At 42.1% G+C, this 19,326-nt stretch overlaps 1 protein-coding gene across 1 annotated transcript; it reads right to left on the bottom strand.

Annotated features, from left to right (window-relative positions):
* Nucleotides 1–17,954: 17,954 nt before the first annotated feature.
* LOC145156752 (uncharacterized) lies at nucleotides 17,955–19,058 on the bottom strand. Its single transcript, XM_079076008.1, has one exon. It carries the CDS (start codon nucleotides 19,004–19,006, stop codon nucleotides 18,101–18,103), a length of 906 nt encoding a protein of 301 aa, XP_078932134.1. The 5' UTR covers nucleotides 19,007–19,058; the 3' UTR covers nucleotides 17,955–18,100.
* Between the last annotated feature and the right edge of the window lie 268 nt (nucleotides 19,059–19,326).

Genomic DNA, 19,326 nt, shown 5'->3' with positions numbered 1-19,326 from the left:
ATCATACCTAATGCTTTGAGTAACTTACAAAAATTGCCGAAATCCTCTACATTATGGCTCGGCGTTCTCATTACTCGAACATTAAACTCATACCTAATGGTTCGAGCAACTCACAAAGATCGCCATAATCCTCCACACTATGGCTCGATATTCCAATTACTCGAATCTTAGACTCATACCTAATCGTTCGAGCACCTTACAGACATTGCCATAATCCTCCACATTATGGCTCGATGTTCCAATTACTCGAACCTTAGGCTCATAGCTAATGGTCCGAGCGACTTACAAATATCGCCATAATCCTCTACATTACTAGAACGATGTTCTGATTACTCGTACCTTAGGCTCATACCTAATGGTTCGAGCAACTTACAAACATCGCCATAATCCTCCACATTATGGCTCGTTGTTCCTATTACTCGAACCTTAGGCTCATACCTAATGGTTAGAGCAACTTACAAACATCGCTATAATCCTCTACATTATGGCTGATGTTCCCATTACTCGAAACTTAGGTTCATACCTCATGGTTCGATCAACTTACAAATATTGCCATAATCCTCCCCATTATGGCTCGATGTTCCCATTACGCGAACCTTAGGCTCATACCTAATGGTTCGAGCAACTTACAAACATCGTCGTAATCCTTCACATTATGGCTGGATGTTCCTATTACTCGAACCTTAGCCTCATACCTAATGGTTCGATCAAGTTAAAACCATCGCCATAATCCTCCACATTATGGCTTGATGTTCCCATTACTCGAGCCTTAGGCTCATAACTAATGGTTCGAGCAACTTACAAACATCGCCATTATCCTCCAAAATATGGCTCGATGTTCCTATTACTAGAACCTTAGGCTCACACCTAATGGTTCGAGCAACTTACAAACATCACCATAATCCTCCACATTATGGCTCGATGTTACTATGACTCGAAACTTAGGTTTATACCTAATGGTTCGAGAAACTTACAAACATCGCCATAATCCTCTACATTATGGCTCGATGTTCTTATTACTCGAGTCTTAGGCTCATACCTAATGGTTCAAAAAACTTATAAACATAGCCATTATCCTCCACATTATTGCTAGATGTTCTCATTACTCGAACCTTAGGCTCATACCTAATGGTTCAAGTAACTTACAAACATCTCCATAATCCTCCACATTATGGCTCGATGTTCCCATTACTCAAACCTCAGGATCATAACTAATGCTTTGAGTAACTTACAAATATCGCCATAATCCTCTACATTATGGCTCGATGTGCTCATTACTCGCACCTTAGACTCATACCTAATGGTTCGAGCAACTCACAAACATTGACATAATCCTCCACATTATGGCTCGATGTTCCAATTACTCGAACCTTAGACTCATACCTAATGGTTCGATTACCTTACAGACATTGCCATAATCCTCCACATTATGGCTCGATGTTCTAGTTACTCGAAGCTTAGGCTCATACCTAATGGTCCGAGCGACTTACAAATATCGCTATATTCCTCCACATTATGGCTCGATGCTCTCTTTACTCGAACCTTAGGCTCATACCTAACGGTTCGAGCAACTTACGAACATCGCCATAATCGTCCACGTTATGGCTCGATGTTCCTATTACTCGAACCTTAGGCTCATACCAAATGGTTCGAACGACTTACAAATATCGCCATAATCCTCTGCATTATGGCTCGATGTTATCATTACTCGAGCCTTAGGCTCATACCTAATGGTTCGAGAAACTTACAAACATCGTCATAATCCTCCAAATTATGGCTCAATGTTCTCATTACTCGAACCTTATGCTCATACCTAATGGTTCGGTTAACTTATAAACATCTCCATAATCCTCCACATTATGGCGATTTGTTCCCATTACTCAAACCTTAGGATCATACCTAATGATTTGAGTAACTTACAAACATCGCCATAGTCGCCTACATTATGGCTCGACGTTCTCATTACTCGAACCTTAAACTCATACCTAATGGTTTGAGCAACTCACAAACATCGCCATAATCCTCCACACTATGGATCGATGTTCCAATTACTCGAACCTTAGACTCATACCTAATGGTTCCAGCACCTTACATACATTGCCATAATCCTCCACATTATGGCTTGATGTTCCAATTACTCGAACCTTAGGCTCATACCTAATGGTCCAAGCGACTTACAAATATCGCCATAATCCTCTACATTATGGCTCGATGTTTTGATTACTCGAACCTTAGGCTTATACCTAATGGTTCAATCAACTTACAAACATCGCCATAATCCTCCACATTATGGCTCGTTGTTCCTATTACTCAAACCTTAGGCTCATACCTCATGGTTCGAGCAAAGTACAAACATTGCCATAATCCTCTACATTATGGTTGATATTCCCATTACTCGAAACATAGGTTCATACCTCATGGTTCGAGCAACTTACAAACATTGCCATAATCCTCCCCATTTTGGCTCGATGTTCCCATTACTCGAACCTTAGGCTCATTCCTAATGGTTCGAGCAACTTATAAGCATCGCCATAATCCTCGATATTATGGCTTGATGTTCCAATTACCTAAACCTCAGGTTCAAACCCAATGATTCGAACCATATGCTAAGCGTAAAATTCGAGCTAGCGGGTAAAGTATTTCAAAGCCTGTTAGACGGTTCAAGTCGATTCGAAATTAAATGTCAGTTGTGACCAATAAAAGAATAATTGAAACCACAAGTAACTATTGGAACCACAAGGACAAGAAGAGAAAAGGATTCGAACGGATAGAGAAGGATTACATTATCATTTAACGTCTTTAAAAGATAACAAAAGAAACCTGCCCTACAACATTGAGAAAGTAAAAGTTGCAAGTTCAAAAAGTCTAGATCATTACGAAAACAAACACTGCTTCCATCTTCCTCCTTCTCCAAAAGAAAACTTCCACCTTCCAACCTCTAGCCCGACCGAGCTTCATCTGCCCCAGATGAATCCACAACCTTAAATAATTTCTTTAAACCACCAACATCTATCTCTTCGTTCCCCAGAGTAGATACTAGCGAGTGCTTGTATGCTGTCATCTCAGCAAACCGTTCAATAATTTGGCGTTGTGTGTCTGGGTACGAATGCAGGACATTCTTGTTTTTTTGCTCTTCAGGATACTTCTCTTTCATGTCCACGTAGGCTTGATGGATCCCAAGCTGGATAGCTGACGTCTTCAGGGCGGCATTCACAACACCAAAATCACTTGAATATAATAATGCTCGAACAAAGATATGGATATCTTCCTTTATAACCCACCGCAACTCCTCCGTCTTTTGACTGATTTCCACCTGGCAACTTGTTGTTTTTTGCTCCATCAAAAGTTGTGAATCACGCAATGTGGCAATTCGAGCATCCTTCTCCAACATCAGAAGTTTTGTTACGGCTAACTCCTCCTCTAGCAACTTAATACTAACATCCTTGCTAGAACAGGCGATTTCCAACCGAGAAAAGTTCTCTGTATATTGCGACTTTAACGGATGGTATTGTTGAGAAACACCCTCGAGCTCCTTAACGACATTGGCGCGGTGGCTCATAGCATCATCTATCTTCAGTTGCAAATCTTGATTCAATTTATTCAACTCCTCCTGCTGACCAATAGCTTGACTCAAGTCCGCCAGCAAACCTTGGTTTCTCTCACACAAACCGGCGACCTGTAACGCCTGTGTTTCAAGGCTAGGCATTAATGTTGATGTAATAGTCTAGGTCAACCTTTATAACTCATTTTGAATGAATAAAGACGAATTATGTGAATATTATGTGATTTATGTGTTTATTTACTTAATTATTATGATTAATGAATTAAGAATAAAAATGAGCGTCAGAAATAAATATTAAATAAAGCTGATATCTAAGGATAAAGTTGTAGTGGTCGAAACAAGGATTCCGGAGACATAAAGAATACGGAAATCTGAGTTATAACAAAGAAGTTATGACCTGTCAAAGTTTCGCGACAGAAACCGGTTCGACTCTGAATGACGTAAAACGTGAATTTACGATAGAGTGATATTTAGCCTTAGTGATCTAAACGAAGGTCGTAGAATACGTTAAACCGAGAGCGTGCATTAAAAGGATGTCCAAATCTGACTTCGTATGAGGAAGTTATGATTTTTCTAAATTTCAGCTCAACAGTATGCAGCCCGAAACTCGAATATGAGATCGAGTGATTTTTAGCCAAAACAATCTAAACAAGAATCAAAGATCTCGTTAATAGTAGTGCAACAGTAAAAAGACAGACGAAAACGGACGTCAGATGAAGGAGTTATGAATTTTTAACGGTCATTTATTGTCCCGGCCTGTTAAAAATATAATATTAAAAATAAAGTCAAAATTAGCCGACGGAGTCAAAATGAAAGTTGTAGAGCATAGTCTCACCTACGCGTGGATATAAAGAACGTTGAAAACGGAGATCGTATGCGAAAGTTACGAATTTTTGAAGTTCGATAAATCGGAGTACGCCCAACGTACCCGTATACATGGATCGAAATGGGCCACGTCGCCCTACTCCACCACTCGAGTGCCCCGGGTCCGTAAGCAGTGACACATTCGATCTGATTCGCTTAGTACGCCCAGCGTACCCGATGTACGCCCAACGTACTGCTTGTAGAGGGAGTACGCCCAACGTACTCTGAGATTACGCTCAGCGTAATCCGATGCTCAGCACCCTATAAATAGATGTCGTGGGCTGCCGAGTTTTAGTGCTCAAATTCTTCTCTGTCTCTCTTTATTGCCTCGTTTTGAGTGCAACTTATACCCCGAAGCCCCGGTATTATTCCCGAGACCCGAAGCAAGTCCCTAAGCCCCGAGGATCCCGAGAAGTAAAGTTTCTAAGCCGAAACTCTGCCCGCGTAAAGCCCGGTTTTGGAGAAAACATCCCGGTTTCATCGAAGATTATTGTCTTAAGAGATGAGGAGCTGTCCGATCATCGTCTTATCAGGTGAGTGTGTAGTCACTTTCTTCTAACACATAGATATGAAGTATTATTTACAAAATACGTGCTATGTGTTTATATATTATTTGTTTATTTGAAATAATTGTTGAATGAATGATTTGCACAGGTTTAAGCTGTATATAAATGTATATATTTTTATCTACTAATATTTTGGGTAGAACATGGGTAGATAGTGGATGTGTGATGAAATAAAATGATGAGAGGCCTCGATGTTGTTGTTGATCTAGTCATCTAGCGGAGTATGGATGACGACCACAGACTCTTTCTAGACAGTCCAGTGGAACGCTAGCAGGCTCATAATCTGTAGGTGTTGTGAACGATGTGTTCACCGGTGTACTCTATCCCCCTCATGGTTGCCTTTAGGACATTTATTGTGGAGGAAGCCCCTTCGTAGTTATGTCCATCTTGATGAAAAATCCTAGATCAGGTCCCTGGTAATAGATGTTGTTTTAGGGACGTAAAGTGAGGATAACGGGAATGGGTAATCGGGTTAATGTTGGTTGGTGAAATTAAATATAATTATTTATTATGGGTTGAAAACCCTATAAGCTCACCAGGCTCCTAAGCCTGACCCACTCAGTTTTTCTTTATATTACAGGTAGTGGCGCGAGAGCATAAGTTGGATGACATTGTCAAGATATTTTTGGATTATAGACCAGTAGTTATGTATAACTGTTGTAAGGTCTGTTCTGTATTGTTTATGCTTTTGGTCTGTATCGAAACATGACATCTCGAGATTTTGTTATATAATGAAAATACATTTCTTTATGAAATGCTTTGATAAATTCTTATCATGTTTTGTTTTGGGAACAAATTCCGCAACTCTTTTAATCAAAGGATTACTCTGAATATATTTAAAAAAAACCATAAATAAAATCGGTCTTTTCTGGCCGTGATTTTGGGGATGTCACACGACCTCTTCCTTCAAACCCTTAGCTTCTTTCTCCGTTTGCTCGTAAAGGGTCCGAAATTGCTTCAACCCTTCCAAGGCTTCACTAAAAACGATTTGGCGCTGAGCAAGTTGCTCTGAACGCGCCTTTGTGCATAAGGACACTTCATTCAACAAATGCATTCCTTTCATCAAGAAAGATCGAGCCTTATCTAAAGCTTCTTCGTCAGATGCAATCCCTATTTGAAAAAGGGCTCTTGGGCGTACTTGTAACAACAAAGGGACGTTGGAACTGGGGAAGTGAAGCAACAAGAGTAATCAGTGTTGGCATTGCGGCCTCCTTTCCTGTAATAACAATAGCTGCATAGTCAATAAGCAAATAAACTATAATAAGGACCTAAAGAGCATAGAAAAGAATAAAGGAAACGTTGGCAGGGAAAGAAAAGGAACATACATCCTGATGAAGGGGGAGGATCTGGAATACTGAATTCCATGTCTATAGGTTTGGTCCCTACGGACTCTTCATTCCCAGCTATGGTATCGGAGGGAATGGGAATATGAGTAACTAATGAAGAGTCGGTAGTCGATGCCATGAAACGACCAAGTCCGGAACCAAAGAGTTTCTGTTGGAACACAGCTGCAGCAGATAGACCCTTGGGGTCTTCCTTCTCTAAAAGGAGATCTTTAGGGATCTTCTCTGGGAGACCTCCAATGATGGTCTCCAATTCTGAATTGTCCAAATGAGACACCTCCGCCTCATCCTCCACATGCTTCATTTCGTTGTCCGATTCGATTGAACACTCGTGAAGGACAGTACTAGCAAGACCCTCCGAGGTACGCTCATAGCTTGCAACATTGAAAGCCAGAGGGTCAGACAGATCATTCAGGCTTCGGCTTCTGGATTCATGACCAGAACGTATTCGTTTGGGAGGAGACATTTTGATGATTTGATTGTCTTAAACACCCTCAAAGCGCTTCTTCAATATGAACCCTTTCGAGGTAGCCCTAGTAAAAATGTTGGGAGGTTTACCACAATCAACATCCAATTTCACACCCTTCGAATGAAGAATAGGAGGAATAGGTCTAGAACCCTCGGATTGGGCAATATCTAGCGTAGAGTCCATGCTAGACTCTGACCTACTCGGGGAATCCGAAGCCATCACCTCCTCCATCACCAGGGTGATGTTTGGCAAATCGCCTTCGATGGAGTTGGTCAAGAAGGGTTACGTTCTTTCCTTCAAACACCTCCATTGGCTTCTTACCCAAACAGTTCCAATGGGGACTCATGCCAGCCATACCCAGTATCACTTCATCAGGGTCCGCCCTTCGAACAAAATTTTCCGATAACCTTTCCGTTATCAACTTCTCGTCGGGTGACAGTTCCGGGACGGGGTTGGCAACCCTGTCTGCAGTAGGGTCGTATGCCATTGGACCGGTAAAAGCAGAGACATGAACAAAAAAGAACTGCTCTTTACAATATTTGATAGAGGTTGGAAGACCATCATAAATCTCCACTAAACCATGACAAAGAGAGAAATAAACCCAATCTCCATTGGACATAAGAATATAGAGGTGACGAAACAGATGGATGGTCAGTTACACATCCAGAGAGACGCACAACAGGGTGAAGCAAAGAATCTTGAAATACCTACTCCATCGAATACGTAGAGATACAAACTAGGGAGACTTAATAGGATATAGTCCAGAAATACCCATATCTCTTCCAAATATACTAAAGCAGCATGTTAGAGGATCACTCGAAGTTAACCGCCCCAAACATCTCGAAGATGCTTGAATCGTTAAATACCGAACTTGCATAATGATTCTTAAGGAAAGGAAAGAACGAAGGGAAGGTACAAAGTGATGTCGAAACAGTAATTGCAGTATCTCGAAACTATGAGAATACAGCCTATACGAGGATATGTGGCTGATGGATCCTGGCACAGCCATACGACAATTGTGTAACAGCATGTATAATACCAATAGTTGTACCTTCGAGCAGAATGCTATAAATGCGATAAGATGGCATGTTAGGGTCGATATAGGAAGAGATTGCTTCTTCTTCCTATCACTATAAATAGATAGATCGACTCATCGATAAGGTAAGTACACAAAAACCTGGTCTTAACTATTGTGTAGAATCGATCGGAAACATAGCCTTTCACTAACTTAACCGTCGGAGAGTCGTCCGGATTCCTTCCCGACCGGTTACTTACTGTTTGTTTGTAGTCTTCAGGTCAATATACTAGCCTGGGGAGACCCAATCCTTGAGTGAAAGATGGAAGACGGACCTGATGGCTCATCATTACACAATACCTTTATTTCTCTCATCTTATTCACTTCATTTTTCACCACAACCAAATTCACATTCAATAAACAATGGATCAAAACTCGAACACTCCTCCTGTAATATCACAAAAATCACAACCAATTTAAACTTTTCAAATCAACCCATTTACTAATAAAAGTGTTTATAAAACCATTGTTTCCAAAATATTATTTAGAACAAAGTCTTCCAAGATCAACAGAATAAAAATCAGGATGTGTACGGTCACGCCTTCGCCATGCCACTGTCCTCTGAAGTACCTGAAACCATAACCAAAAACTGTAAGCCAAAGCTTAGTGAGTTTCCCCCAAAGTACCACCACACAAAACGCATATCATAAACGAACAAGCATGTTGGGTCCAATCTGTCATCGAACTGGAATACCCATGGGTCCACAACCATCGGGCTGGATTACCCTTGGCCCAATCAGTCATCAGACTGGAATGCTAATATACAATAGGTCGACTCAATTATCGGACGGGAATACCAATATACAGTGGGCCCACTCAGTTATCGGAGTGGAATATCCTCGGGTCCACTTAGTCATCGGATTGGAATACCCCCGGTCTGTTGACTCACGTACATAGCAGTAAAGTCTCAACCCCACACAATATGTCGGCATATAACATATAAAAACATAATTACATACATATAATCATGCAGCCAGAAATCACAGTTAGTCCTACAGATCTACCAGTCTATGCATATCAGAAACTATCAAATAATCATACAGATCTATCCCATACTCAACATATCATAAATCAATGTTTAACAGGATATCAATCCAATGGGTTGGCCTTAGTGTCTTGGACCATCAGTATAGTGAGGAAAAATCACCTCATAATCTGATGAATAATTGATCAATACTCTGCTCCCAAATACCGGCTCAACCTAAATCCTAAATGTCAAAACATTATCCATTAATAATATTTTCCATAAAACGCCCTTGGTCAAACCGGGTCAATGGTCAGAAGTCAAGTTACACACCTAGCCGAGTTAACGTAGTTGAGCCAACCCGACCGAGTCGTATCAGCCGAGTACGATGGGCATACTCTTCTGTACGCGGGGCGTACTCGGTGGTTAACCAGCTTACTGGGCGTTGACCATGTACCCGTAACGTACCACTTAATACGCCCAATATATATGCCACTTGAGCCCTTTCCCCATTAAGAGCTTAATACTCCAAATCTTCACGTCCAAAATCATATCCAAATCCAAAATATCTTCAAGAGTCATAAAGTTTCCAACTTTATGACTTTTCATGTCCATTACAAACACAAAATCTCAACATCTTAATGCATTAAGACCTTCTATATCATGCATGGAGAAAAACTAACCATCAAGACCACATTTTTACGACTTAAGACCCCTCCTAAGGTCTGAAAGGACGACTTATTGGGTCAAGAACATGGCATGCTCAAGAATCACCATATTTGGGACAAAAAGTGTCTTAAAGGAAGAAATGTCTATAACTACAAGATGGAGTGATCAAGTTGTAAACTTTATACCTCCTGGAGGTTGCTAACAAGAAGGAAATCCCAGATCCAAGATGATTCCAAGCTCCAAGCTCTTCTCACTACCTTCTTCTTCTTCTTCTTCTTCTTTAATAGCACCTCCAAAACACTCCAATGAGCTCAAAATGCACTCTTCTCACTTAGGGTTTGCTTGGGGTCATTTTTCACAGAGGGAGGCTGACGAAGAAATGATACATGAGGCTATAATGGGGTTTATATGTGGACCAAACCCTAAAATTTAGGGTTTTCACTTTTTCACGTACGCCCCGTGTACGAGGTGTATGCCCAACGTACTAGGGTGCGCCCTAGTACGCCTAGTGTACACAACGTAAGCTCATCGTACTACCCTTGAAGCAAATTACCATATTTTCACTCTGGGCCATTTGCAATTCCTTTCAATCAAAATGGCTAAAATACAATATTATTCAAACATATGGTTGAAACTGAAATTACCTTAACATCTGGATGTTACAATTCTCCCACACTTGAACTAGACTTCGTCCTCAAAGTCGGCCCTTGCGAATAACTCGGGATAATGCTCCTACATCTCAGCCTCTGGCTCCCAGGTCTACTCGGAGCCTCTTTGAGGTTACCACTGAACCTTTACCAAAGATATCTCCTTGGTGCGCAGGACCTTCATCTTTCTCTCCAATAAAGCCACCGGCCTCGAGATATAATTCAGGTGCTCATCGACCTAAATATCATCCAAAGGGACCACTGCCTCACCATCCAAGACATACTTCCACAACTGAGAGACATGGAAAATGTCGGGGACCCATTTTCCCCCTCTTACTAAAGCGTATCACACCCTTCCACGGTGAGACCTTCAGTAATACCATATCACCGACCTTGAATTCCAACTCCAATCGGCGTTGGTCAATATAACTCTTTTGCTGACTCTGAGTTCTCTGCAGTCGCTGCCTGATCTGCTGAATAAGCTCTGTGGTATGAAGGAGTACTTCTGTCCTTCCCATGACCCTGTGACCAACCTCTCCCCAGCATACTAGGGTATGACATCTACGATTATACAAGAACTCAAAAGGTGGGGCACCAATGCTGGAGTGATAGTTGTTGTTGTAGGAGAACTCTACAAGAGGTAGGTAGGAATCCCAACTCCCACCAAAATCTATGACACAAGTCCGCAACATATCCTCAAGTGTCTGGATGGTCTGCTCACTCTGACCGTCGGTCTGCGGATGATAAGTAGTGCTGGAATGTAACCTCGTGTCCAGTTCCTCGTGGAACATGTGCTAGAAAAGAGAAGTGAGTTGAAAATTTCGGTCTAAAACAATGGAGAATGGAACCCCATGATGAGCCACAATCTCCTGGACATACACATCAGCCAACATTTCGGCCGAAGAGCTCTCCCGGATGGCCAAAAAGTGGGCACTCTTGGTTAGTCGATCCACGATGACCCATATAGCATCAAAACCCTTGGAAGTCTTCGACAACTTTGTGATAAAATCCATGGTGATCTGTTCCCACTTCCACATGGGAACCTCCAAAGGCTGCAGCTTGCCATGCGGCCTCTGATGCTCGGCCTGGACCATTCTACATGTCAAGCACCTCTCAACGTACTAGGCTATCTCCCTCTTCATACACGACCACTAGTAACTCAATCTCAAATCCCGATATATCTTAGTGGCTCCCAGGTGTATAGAAAAACGAGACTTACGAGCCTCCTCCAACATTATCTGCCTAATTCCACCAGAAACTAGAACCCAAACCTGACCACACCAGGTCAACAACCCCTGACTATCGGTGACAAACCTGTTGATCTTGCTCCTAAACCTCTCATGTTTCCAGTTCTCCTTCCTAACTCCCTCAGCCTGTGACTCCCTAATCAAACCCAAAACGTGGAGAAGCAACGAATATCCTCATACACATCTCTCCAGCTGAAGAACCATCCGACTTGCGGCTCAAGGAATCCGCTACCACATTTGCTTTACCCGGATGGTAAAGGATCTCACAGTCATAATCCTTGACCACATCCATACACCTGGGCTGCCTCATGTTCAGTTCGGCTAGTCCATAAGATATCGCAAACTCTTGTGATCTGTGTAAGCAGTACAACAGACCCCATAAAGATAATGTATGCAAATATTGAGGGCAAACACCATTGCCCCTAACTCTAGGTCGTGATTAGGATATCATGCCTCATACAGCTTCAGCTGCCGAGATGCATAAGCAATCACTTGACCCATTTTCATAAGGACCACCCCAAACCAGTGATGGATGCATCACAAAATACCATGAAATCCTCGACACCCTGTGGAAGGGTCAACATTGGAGCCTCACATAACCTATGTTGCAGCGTCTCAAAAGCAACCTGTTGCTTAGGGCCCCAATGGAAATCCACTCCCTTTCTCGTCAGACGAGTGAGGGCTACCACAATCTTGGAGAAGTCCTGAATAAATCTTCGATAGTATCCCGCCAAACCCAAGAACTCCTGATCTCTGAGGGAGAGTTTGGAACCTCCCACTGCATCACGGCCTTGATCTTGGCCGAATCGACCAAAATCACATCCTGGTTAACGAGATGTCCCAGGAACTGGACCTCTCGTAACCAAAACTCACACTTCAAGAACTTTGCATACAACCATTCCCACCTCAATACTCCCAAAAGCTCTCGAAGGTGCTCCTCGTGTTGCTCTCTGGTCTTGGAATACACCAAGATATCATCAATGAACACAATAACAGATGGTCGAGCATCAGCCTGCACACCCGATTCATCAAATCCATAAACACCGTTGGCGCATTGGTGAGCCCAAATGGCATCACCACGAACTCGTAATGCCCATAACGAGTCCGGAATCAATGCACATCCGATCTCACCCTCACCTGATGATACCTCGAACTCAAATCGATATTGGAGAACCAAGATGCAACCTACAGTTGATCATCGAGGTCGTCAATCCGCGGAAGGGGATACCGGTTCTACACCGTCGACTTGTTCAACTCCCAGTAATCAATTCACATCCGATATGAATCATGCTTCTTCTTGATGAACAGTATCGACGCTCCCCATGGTGAACTACTTGGTCTAATGAATTTCTTGACTAACAGCTCCTGAAACTAAGAGGACAACTCCTGCATCTCAGGTGGTTCCAAGTGGTACGTCACGTTGGCAATCGGAGCCGCACCTGGCACTAGATCAATCCTGAACTCAACCTGCCTCTTGGGAGGTACATCGGGTAACTCCTCCGGGAGTACAACGGCAAACTCCCTAACAACTGAAACATTTGAAACCGAGACCTGCTCCCCCACCCGAGTATCAACCACATAGGCCAGATAACCCGCACACCCATGCTGAATATACTGTCGAGCCATGGCTGCCGAACAAAACCTTGAACCAACCCTAGTACCCTCTCCATAGATAACCAGTTCTCCGCCACATGGGGTTCAAACTACTACTCGCTGGCCCTCGCAGTATATCATAGCACCAAACTAGCCGAACCAATCCATCCCTACTATCATGCATACATCCCCCATGGGGATAGAGATGAGATTAATCGGATAAGGCATCCCGAAGATCTCCAATACATAACCCTCATACACTCTGGATGCAGAAACCCCATGTTCGTTGGCGATAGAAACCCGCAACGGACACTCTAACTCCCCAATAGGCATATCAAACTCCCTACTGAACGTTTGGCATACAAAAGACCGACTTACACCCGAGTCAAAAAGCACAAGAGCAGGCAAATGGTTCACTAGGAAGATACCTAACAACATCATAAATATAAGCATACCATAAAATAGTCGACAAAACTATAAATGGTCACCTCCGTTGTGAGCTGAAAATCATGACCTCGAACCCTCGGGAGCTCCACCCTGCCTTGGCTCCCATCAGTGATCATCAAAGTAGCCGGCGATGGAGCCTGTGCCGGTCAATCAGCAAACAATGGACATCTTGCCTTCATTAGCCCACCTAGTCACAGTGATAGAAAATCCTAGTACAGGGTACTAGAGGCTGCTAATAGCAGTCCCTTGCAATGTGGCCCATCCAACCACATTTGTGGCATCCAGAAGAAGATCGGTAAGCACCATCATGAACCTTGCCGCACATCCGACAAGTGCGAACCCTATGACTCCCACATCTCATATCAGCGGCCTTGAACCGCTTCGCAGCAGGCTGCGACTGCGCCAGGGCCTGCCTCTGCTCCCTCTTCTGGAGCTCCAACTCGATCTCCCGCCGCCTGACAGCCTCCTGCAACTCTACCAGTGAACCATAGCGATGTGTAGACACAAACTGACGGATGTCTGTCTTGAGAATGCTGAATTACCAGGTCATCTGAGCTTGCTCAGAAGCAGCAAACTCAGGGAAAAACATGGCTCTCTCTGTAAACATCTTGCTGATCTTCGTCACCGACTCAGTCCCTTGTCTCAAATCCAAGTACTCCTGATCCAGCCTCTCCCGCTCCACCAATGGAACATATCTCGAGCGGAACATCTCATAGAACTGCTCCCATGATACTACAACCCTCTGTTCTGGAGTGTATGCAATAGTAATCAGTCTCCACTAATCCTTCGCTCCGGATCTAAGATGGTTCAAAGCGCACTTAAACCTCTGGTCAGCTGGGTAAGAGCAAGTAAAGAAACATCCCTCAACATCTGAGATCCACCTCATGGAAATGATCGGATCCTGAACCCCGTCAAACACCGGGGTCTTTGTATTGTTGAAGTCCCAGTACTAGAAAGCTTTCCCAGTGCTAATCCATGCCGCAGCGACGGATGCGGTGGCTGTAGTAGCAACAGCCTCAAAACGTGCAGCGTATCGGTCATCAAATAACTCCATCATGGCAGTCTTGATAGACCCAAAAAACACCGGTATCTTCTCCCAGACAATCGAACCCACCTCATCATGAATTATCTCCCTAATCCGGTCCTCAGTCAATCCTGGCCCATCCTGGCCACCTGCTCCAGCTCCTGATCCAGATGCTGACTCAAATCGACTCGTAACCACCATACTGAAAATAAATTAGAGAGATATCAGATAAAACACATATCATACCATAGGAGCCATTCCCCAACAAAACCCTAGGGGTTGTGACTTCCCTACTACGCGTGCAGGTCTTGTGCTTCCAGTAGTACGACTTCCACACCTACCCATATTTTTCTCAGAAGATCATCACAACAACTCTAACCACGCTCACTAAAATACGCATACACCCTATTCTCACTTCCTAGAGAAAGGCTAGACATCCCTCAACTGGTCGGCTGGCCCCATATAACTTATGCATGAAACTTCCACCAACCCTGCAACATTCGTGTATGCTAATCATACATAACACTGGATCCTATAGACAGTCGAATACTTGATTCTACCCTAAACCCACAACCAAACAAGGAACAGGAAATAAGGCTAAATCAAACATTCCCAGGATATAAAATCTTAGTTATGTACAATTTTGAGGCATACACTAAACAACTACAGTAATGATGCCAATTCCATATAAGGAAGAAACCCTAGGCTATCATACATCATATAATCAGATAATTCTATAATGCATATCATAGTATCAAATAACAGTGTGGTAATTTGGGGTCTACTTATTGGCTTCGGATGATCGTAGACATCACATCCTTTCTTGATTATTTTTTAAAACAATTTTGAAAATCATTTTTAAAACCTTTGCAGCTCCTTAGTTTCAGATTGGATTCACATGGGTGTTCCTCTAATTCGCTTAAACCAAGGTTCTGATACCAACTTGTAACATCACAAAAATCGCAACCAATTTAAACTTTTCAGATCAACCCATTTACTAATAAAAGTGTTTACAAAACCATTGTTTCCATAATATTATTTAGAAAAGAGTCTACCAAGATCAACAATATAAAAATCAGGATGTGTACGGTCACACCTTCGCCTTGCGACGGTCCTCTGAAGTAGTTGAAACCATAACCAAAAACTATAAGCCAAAGCTTAGTGAGTTTCCCCCAAAGTACCACCACACAAAACACCTATCATAAATGAACAAGCATGTTAGGTCCAATTAGTCATCAGACTGGTATACCCACGGGTCCACAACTATCGGGCTGGATTAGCCCTGGACCAATCAGTCATCAGACTGGAATACCAATATACAACGGCCCCATTCAGTCATCGGGATGGAATACCCTCGGGTCCTCTCAGTCAACGGACTAGTATACCCCCGGTATGTTGACTCACACACATGGCAGTAAAGTCTCAACCCCACACACTATATCGACATATAACATATAACAAACATAATCAACAAATAGATAATCATGCAGTCATAAATCACAGGTAGTCCTACAGATCTACCGGTCTACACATATCAACAACTATCATATAATCATACAGATCTATCCCATACTCAGCATATCATAAATCAATGTATAACATGATATCAATCCAATGGGCCGACCTTGGTGCATTCGACCCGTAAGTACAGTGAGGAAAATTCACCTCATAATCTGGCGAATAGTTGATCAATACTATGCTCCCAAATACCGACTCAAACCAAATCCTAAATGTCAAAACATTATCCATTAATAATATTTTCCTGAAAATGCCCTTGGTCAAACCTAGTCAATGGTCAGAAGTCAAGTCAACACCTAGCCGAGTCAACCCAACCAAGCCAACCCGACTGAGTCGACTCAGCCGAGTACGCTGGGCGTACTCGGTGGTTGACCAGCTTACAGGGTGCCGATCACGTACGCGTAGCGTACCACTTGGTACACCCAGCGTACGTGCCAGTTGAGCCATTTCCCCCATTAAGAGCTTAATACTCCAGATCTTCACGTCCAAAATCATATCCAAATCCAAAATATCCTCAAGAGTCATAAAGTTTCCAACTTTATGACTTTGCATGTCCATTAAGTGCTTAAAACATAAATTCTCAACATCTTAATGCATTAATACCTTCTATAGTATGCATGGAGCAAAACTAACCATGAAGACCACATTTTTATGACTGAAGACCCCTGCTAAGGTCTGAAAGGACAACTTATTGGGTTAAAAACATGTCATGCTTAAGAATCACCATATTTGGGACAAAAAGTGTCTTAAAGGAAGAAATGTCTAGATTTACAAGATGCAGTGATCAAGTAGTAAACTTTATACCTCCTGGAGGTTGCTACGAAGAAGGAAATCCCAAATCCAAGATGCTTCCAAGCTCCAAGCTCTTCTTACGACCTTCTTCTTATTCTTCAAGAACACCTCCAAAACACTCCAATGAGCTCAAAATGCATTCTTCTCACTCTGGGTCGTTTTTCACAGAGGGAGGCTGATGAAGAAATGAGACATGAGGCTATAATGGGATTTATATATGGACCAAACTCTAAAATTTAGGGTTTGCACTTTTTTCACGTACGTCCAGCGTACTAGGGCGTGCCTAGTACGCCTAACGTACACAACGTACGCTCAACGTACTACATCTAGACCAAAATACCATATTGCTACTATGAGCCATTTGCAATTCCTTTCAGTCACAAGGACTAAAATACAATATTATTCAAACATAGGGTTGAAATAGAAATTACCTTGACATCAGGATGTTACACATCCTCCAAACACACACACATCCATTCCGCTCGGTTTCGCGTTATACAAGGCCTATGAGAACCTACTCAACTCGTAAAGCTCAAATCAGCTATCATTTTCCAGCAACTTTGTTCCAAGACACACCTTATTTAGTAAATTAGGGAAAAACTTGAAACTGGAGCCACAAAAGTCAAAGTTAGCCTAAAAAGTCGGCCAAAGTACACAGCTCTTTTGCTTGGGAGATGTGAGTCATGAAGACCGTTCCATTGACCGGCTGGTCTTTTCATAACATGGTCCCTTCTAAATGTATTCGCAGTTTCAATTACAAATTTACAATTGACTTATTATTTCTCTTGCTTTTAGTGTTCCACAACTTCAAATCTTGGTCGTCGTTACACCATATAAACGTCCAAAATACTACATATGTAAGCTGATAATGTTTAACCATGGTAATTGGCTAATGGCATTTGAGCAATACCATAAAAAACCTTTTGTGGCGGAGATTTTATTTTAGTTTTTTTTCATTAAACTTATGCATTCCTAATATGAATAAATATAGTTCAAAATATTGGAATACGACAGCTGAGTTGGGGAAATAAAAGGAATATAAAATTAATGAGAGCAATTTTGTGTAAAATTTGAACTTAACCAGAAAAATCTAATTTTCCTAATGATCTCCAATAATTCGTTTTTCCAGCACTAAAAAAATGAACACCCATTTATAAATTACGTGAATAATTTTTTATAAGTCCATTAAGTAATACAGAAGCTACAACGTATATTTACATGTTCATATGTACTTGCATATATAACTACAAATTCTGGCGAATGTACATGAGCTATCCAAATAAAAAAAACTCGAAAGCATAGGCATATCCGCTAAAAAATTTAATGCATATGCATGTTTTCGATGTTGAGAAGAGAAGCTCTGGTTCGAATCAAGCACCTAAACATGTATTCGAACCCACTCTCCATGTTTTCAATCTGAGCTCCCAGTCTCTGCAATCGACATTGAGCAATCTCCACGTTCCCCCTTTCGCCACTCAACGATCCATGTTTACATAATCTTTGCAATATAGAATCAACACTTTCCAATTCATTCCGAATTCCATGTTCTTGTTGAGTTTCACATGCAACAATACCCTTGTGTATCAACTTCGATACAACAAATGACCATCTGTTTTCCTTCAAAATCGGCACAGATAAGAACATCAAGAAAGAGTTGAAAACCGAAATCGTCATTTCAACAACGCCCATTGCCGCCTTGATCGTTGCTGCAAGCTGGTGGTTATCTGAATCAACTACCACTGAGCCACCACTGGTCACTTTATCGACTTGCTTTAAACTAGCAAGCAATTTTCTAACGTCTTTTATCATCTTCTTTCTGAAGCAATTGTACTTTGTTATGCTGTTTTGGATATTCAAGTCTCCTTTTCTCCTCCGTAGAGCACAAAGAAGATCCCTACTATGGCCTTTGATTTCTGATAGAATATCCCTTATATTGCCACAAACATCCAAGAGCATCACAGATTCCTCCATTAGTTCATCGACCCATTTCTTGTTTTGTTGTCGAGACATCAAAACGTGGGTGGTTGAGGAAGTTAGTAGCTCATCCATGCATTCGTACAATCCTGTCAGCTGGGATAAACCACTGCAGATTGTCTCTATAGATGCTGTTGTTGTTTTGATCTTGTTGAGCAGTTCTTCGATTCGAAGAGTGGTCGGATGCGATCTGCTAGGCAAGCTAATGGACTTTGTTTGGCATCTGATGCTAAATCTTGAAGCAGCAGCCATCTTTGTGATTCGAAAGGCAAGCTGAGGAGTTTTTGTTATAGTAACCTTATCCTCTATGCTTTGGTATATATACTTGAATATGACATTATTGGTCATTAGATATACGATAAAGCATGGTACAAGTATGTAAAGCATGTTCTTGACAGCAATGTGGGCATTCCTTCGTTGTGTTGGGAGTTTGGCCAACACTACTGTATCCCCCAATGATACATGCCACTATATTTGTTTATTGGCAAATAATGGTGAGGTGTATTATGGCCTAAGAAAGTGCCACTTTAGTTTCTCTTTACATATACGTGTCTTAGCAAGATTCCATATTT

This window comes from Lactuca virosa, chromosome 2 (genome assembly GCF_052849685.1).
Source record: "Lactuca virosa cultivar CGN04683 chromosome 2, Lactuca_virosa_CGN04683_v6, whole genome shotgun sequence".
NCBI classification, from domain to species: Eukaryota; Viridiplantae; Streptophyta; class Magnoliopsida; order Asterales; family Asteraceae; genus Lactuca; species Lactuca virosa.
This window is presented reverse-complemented; position numbering and strand designations above follow the sequence as displayed.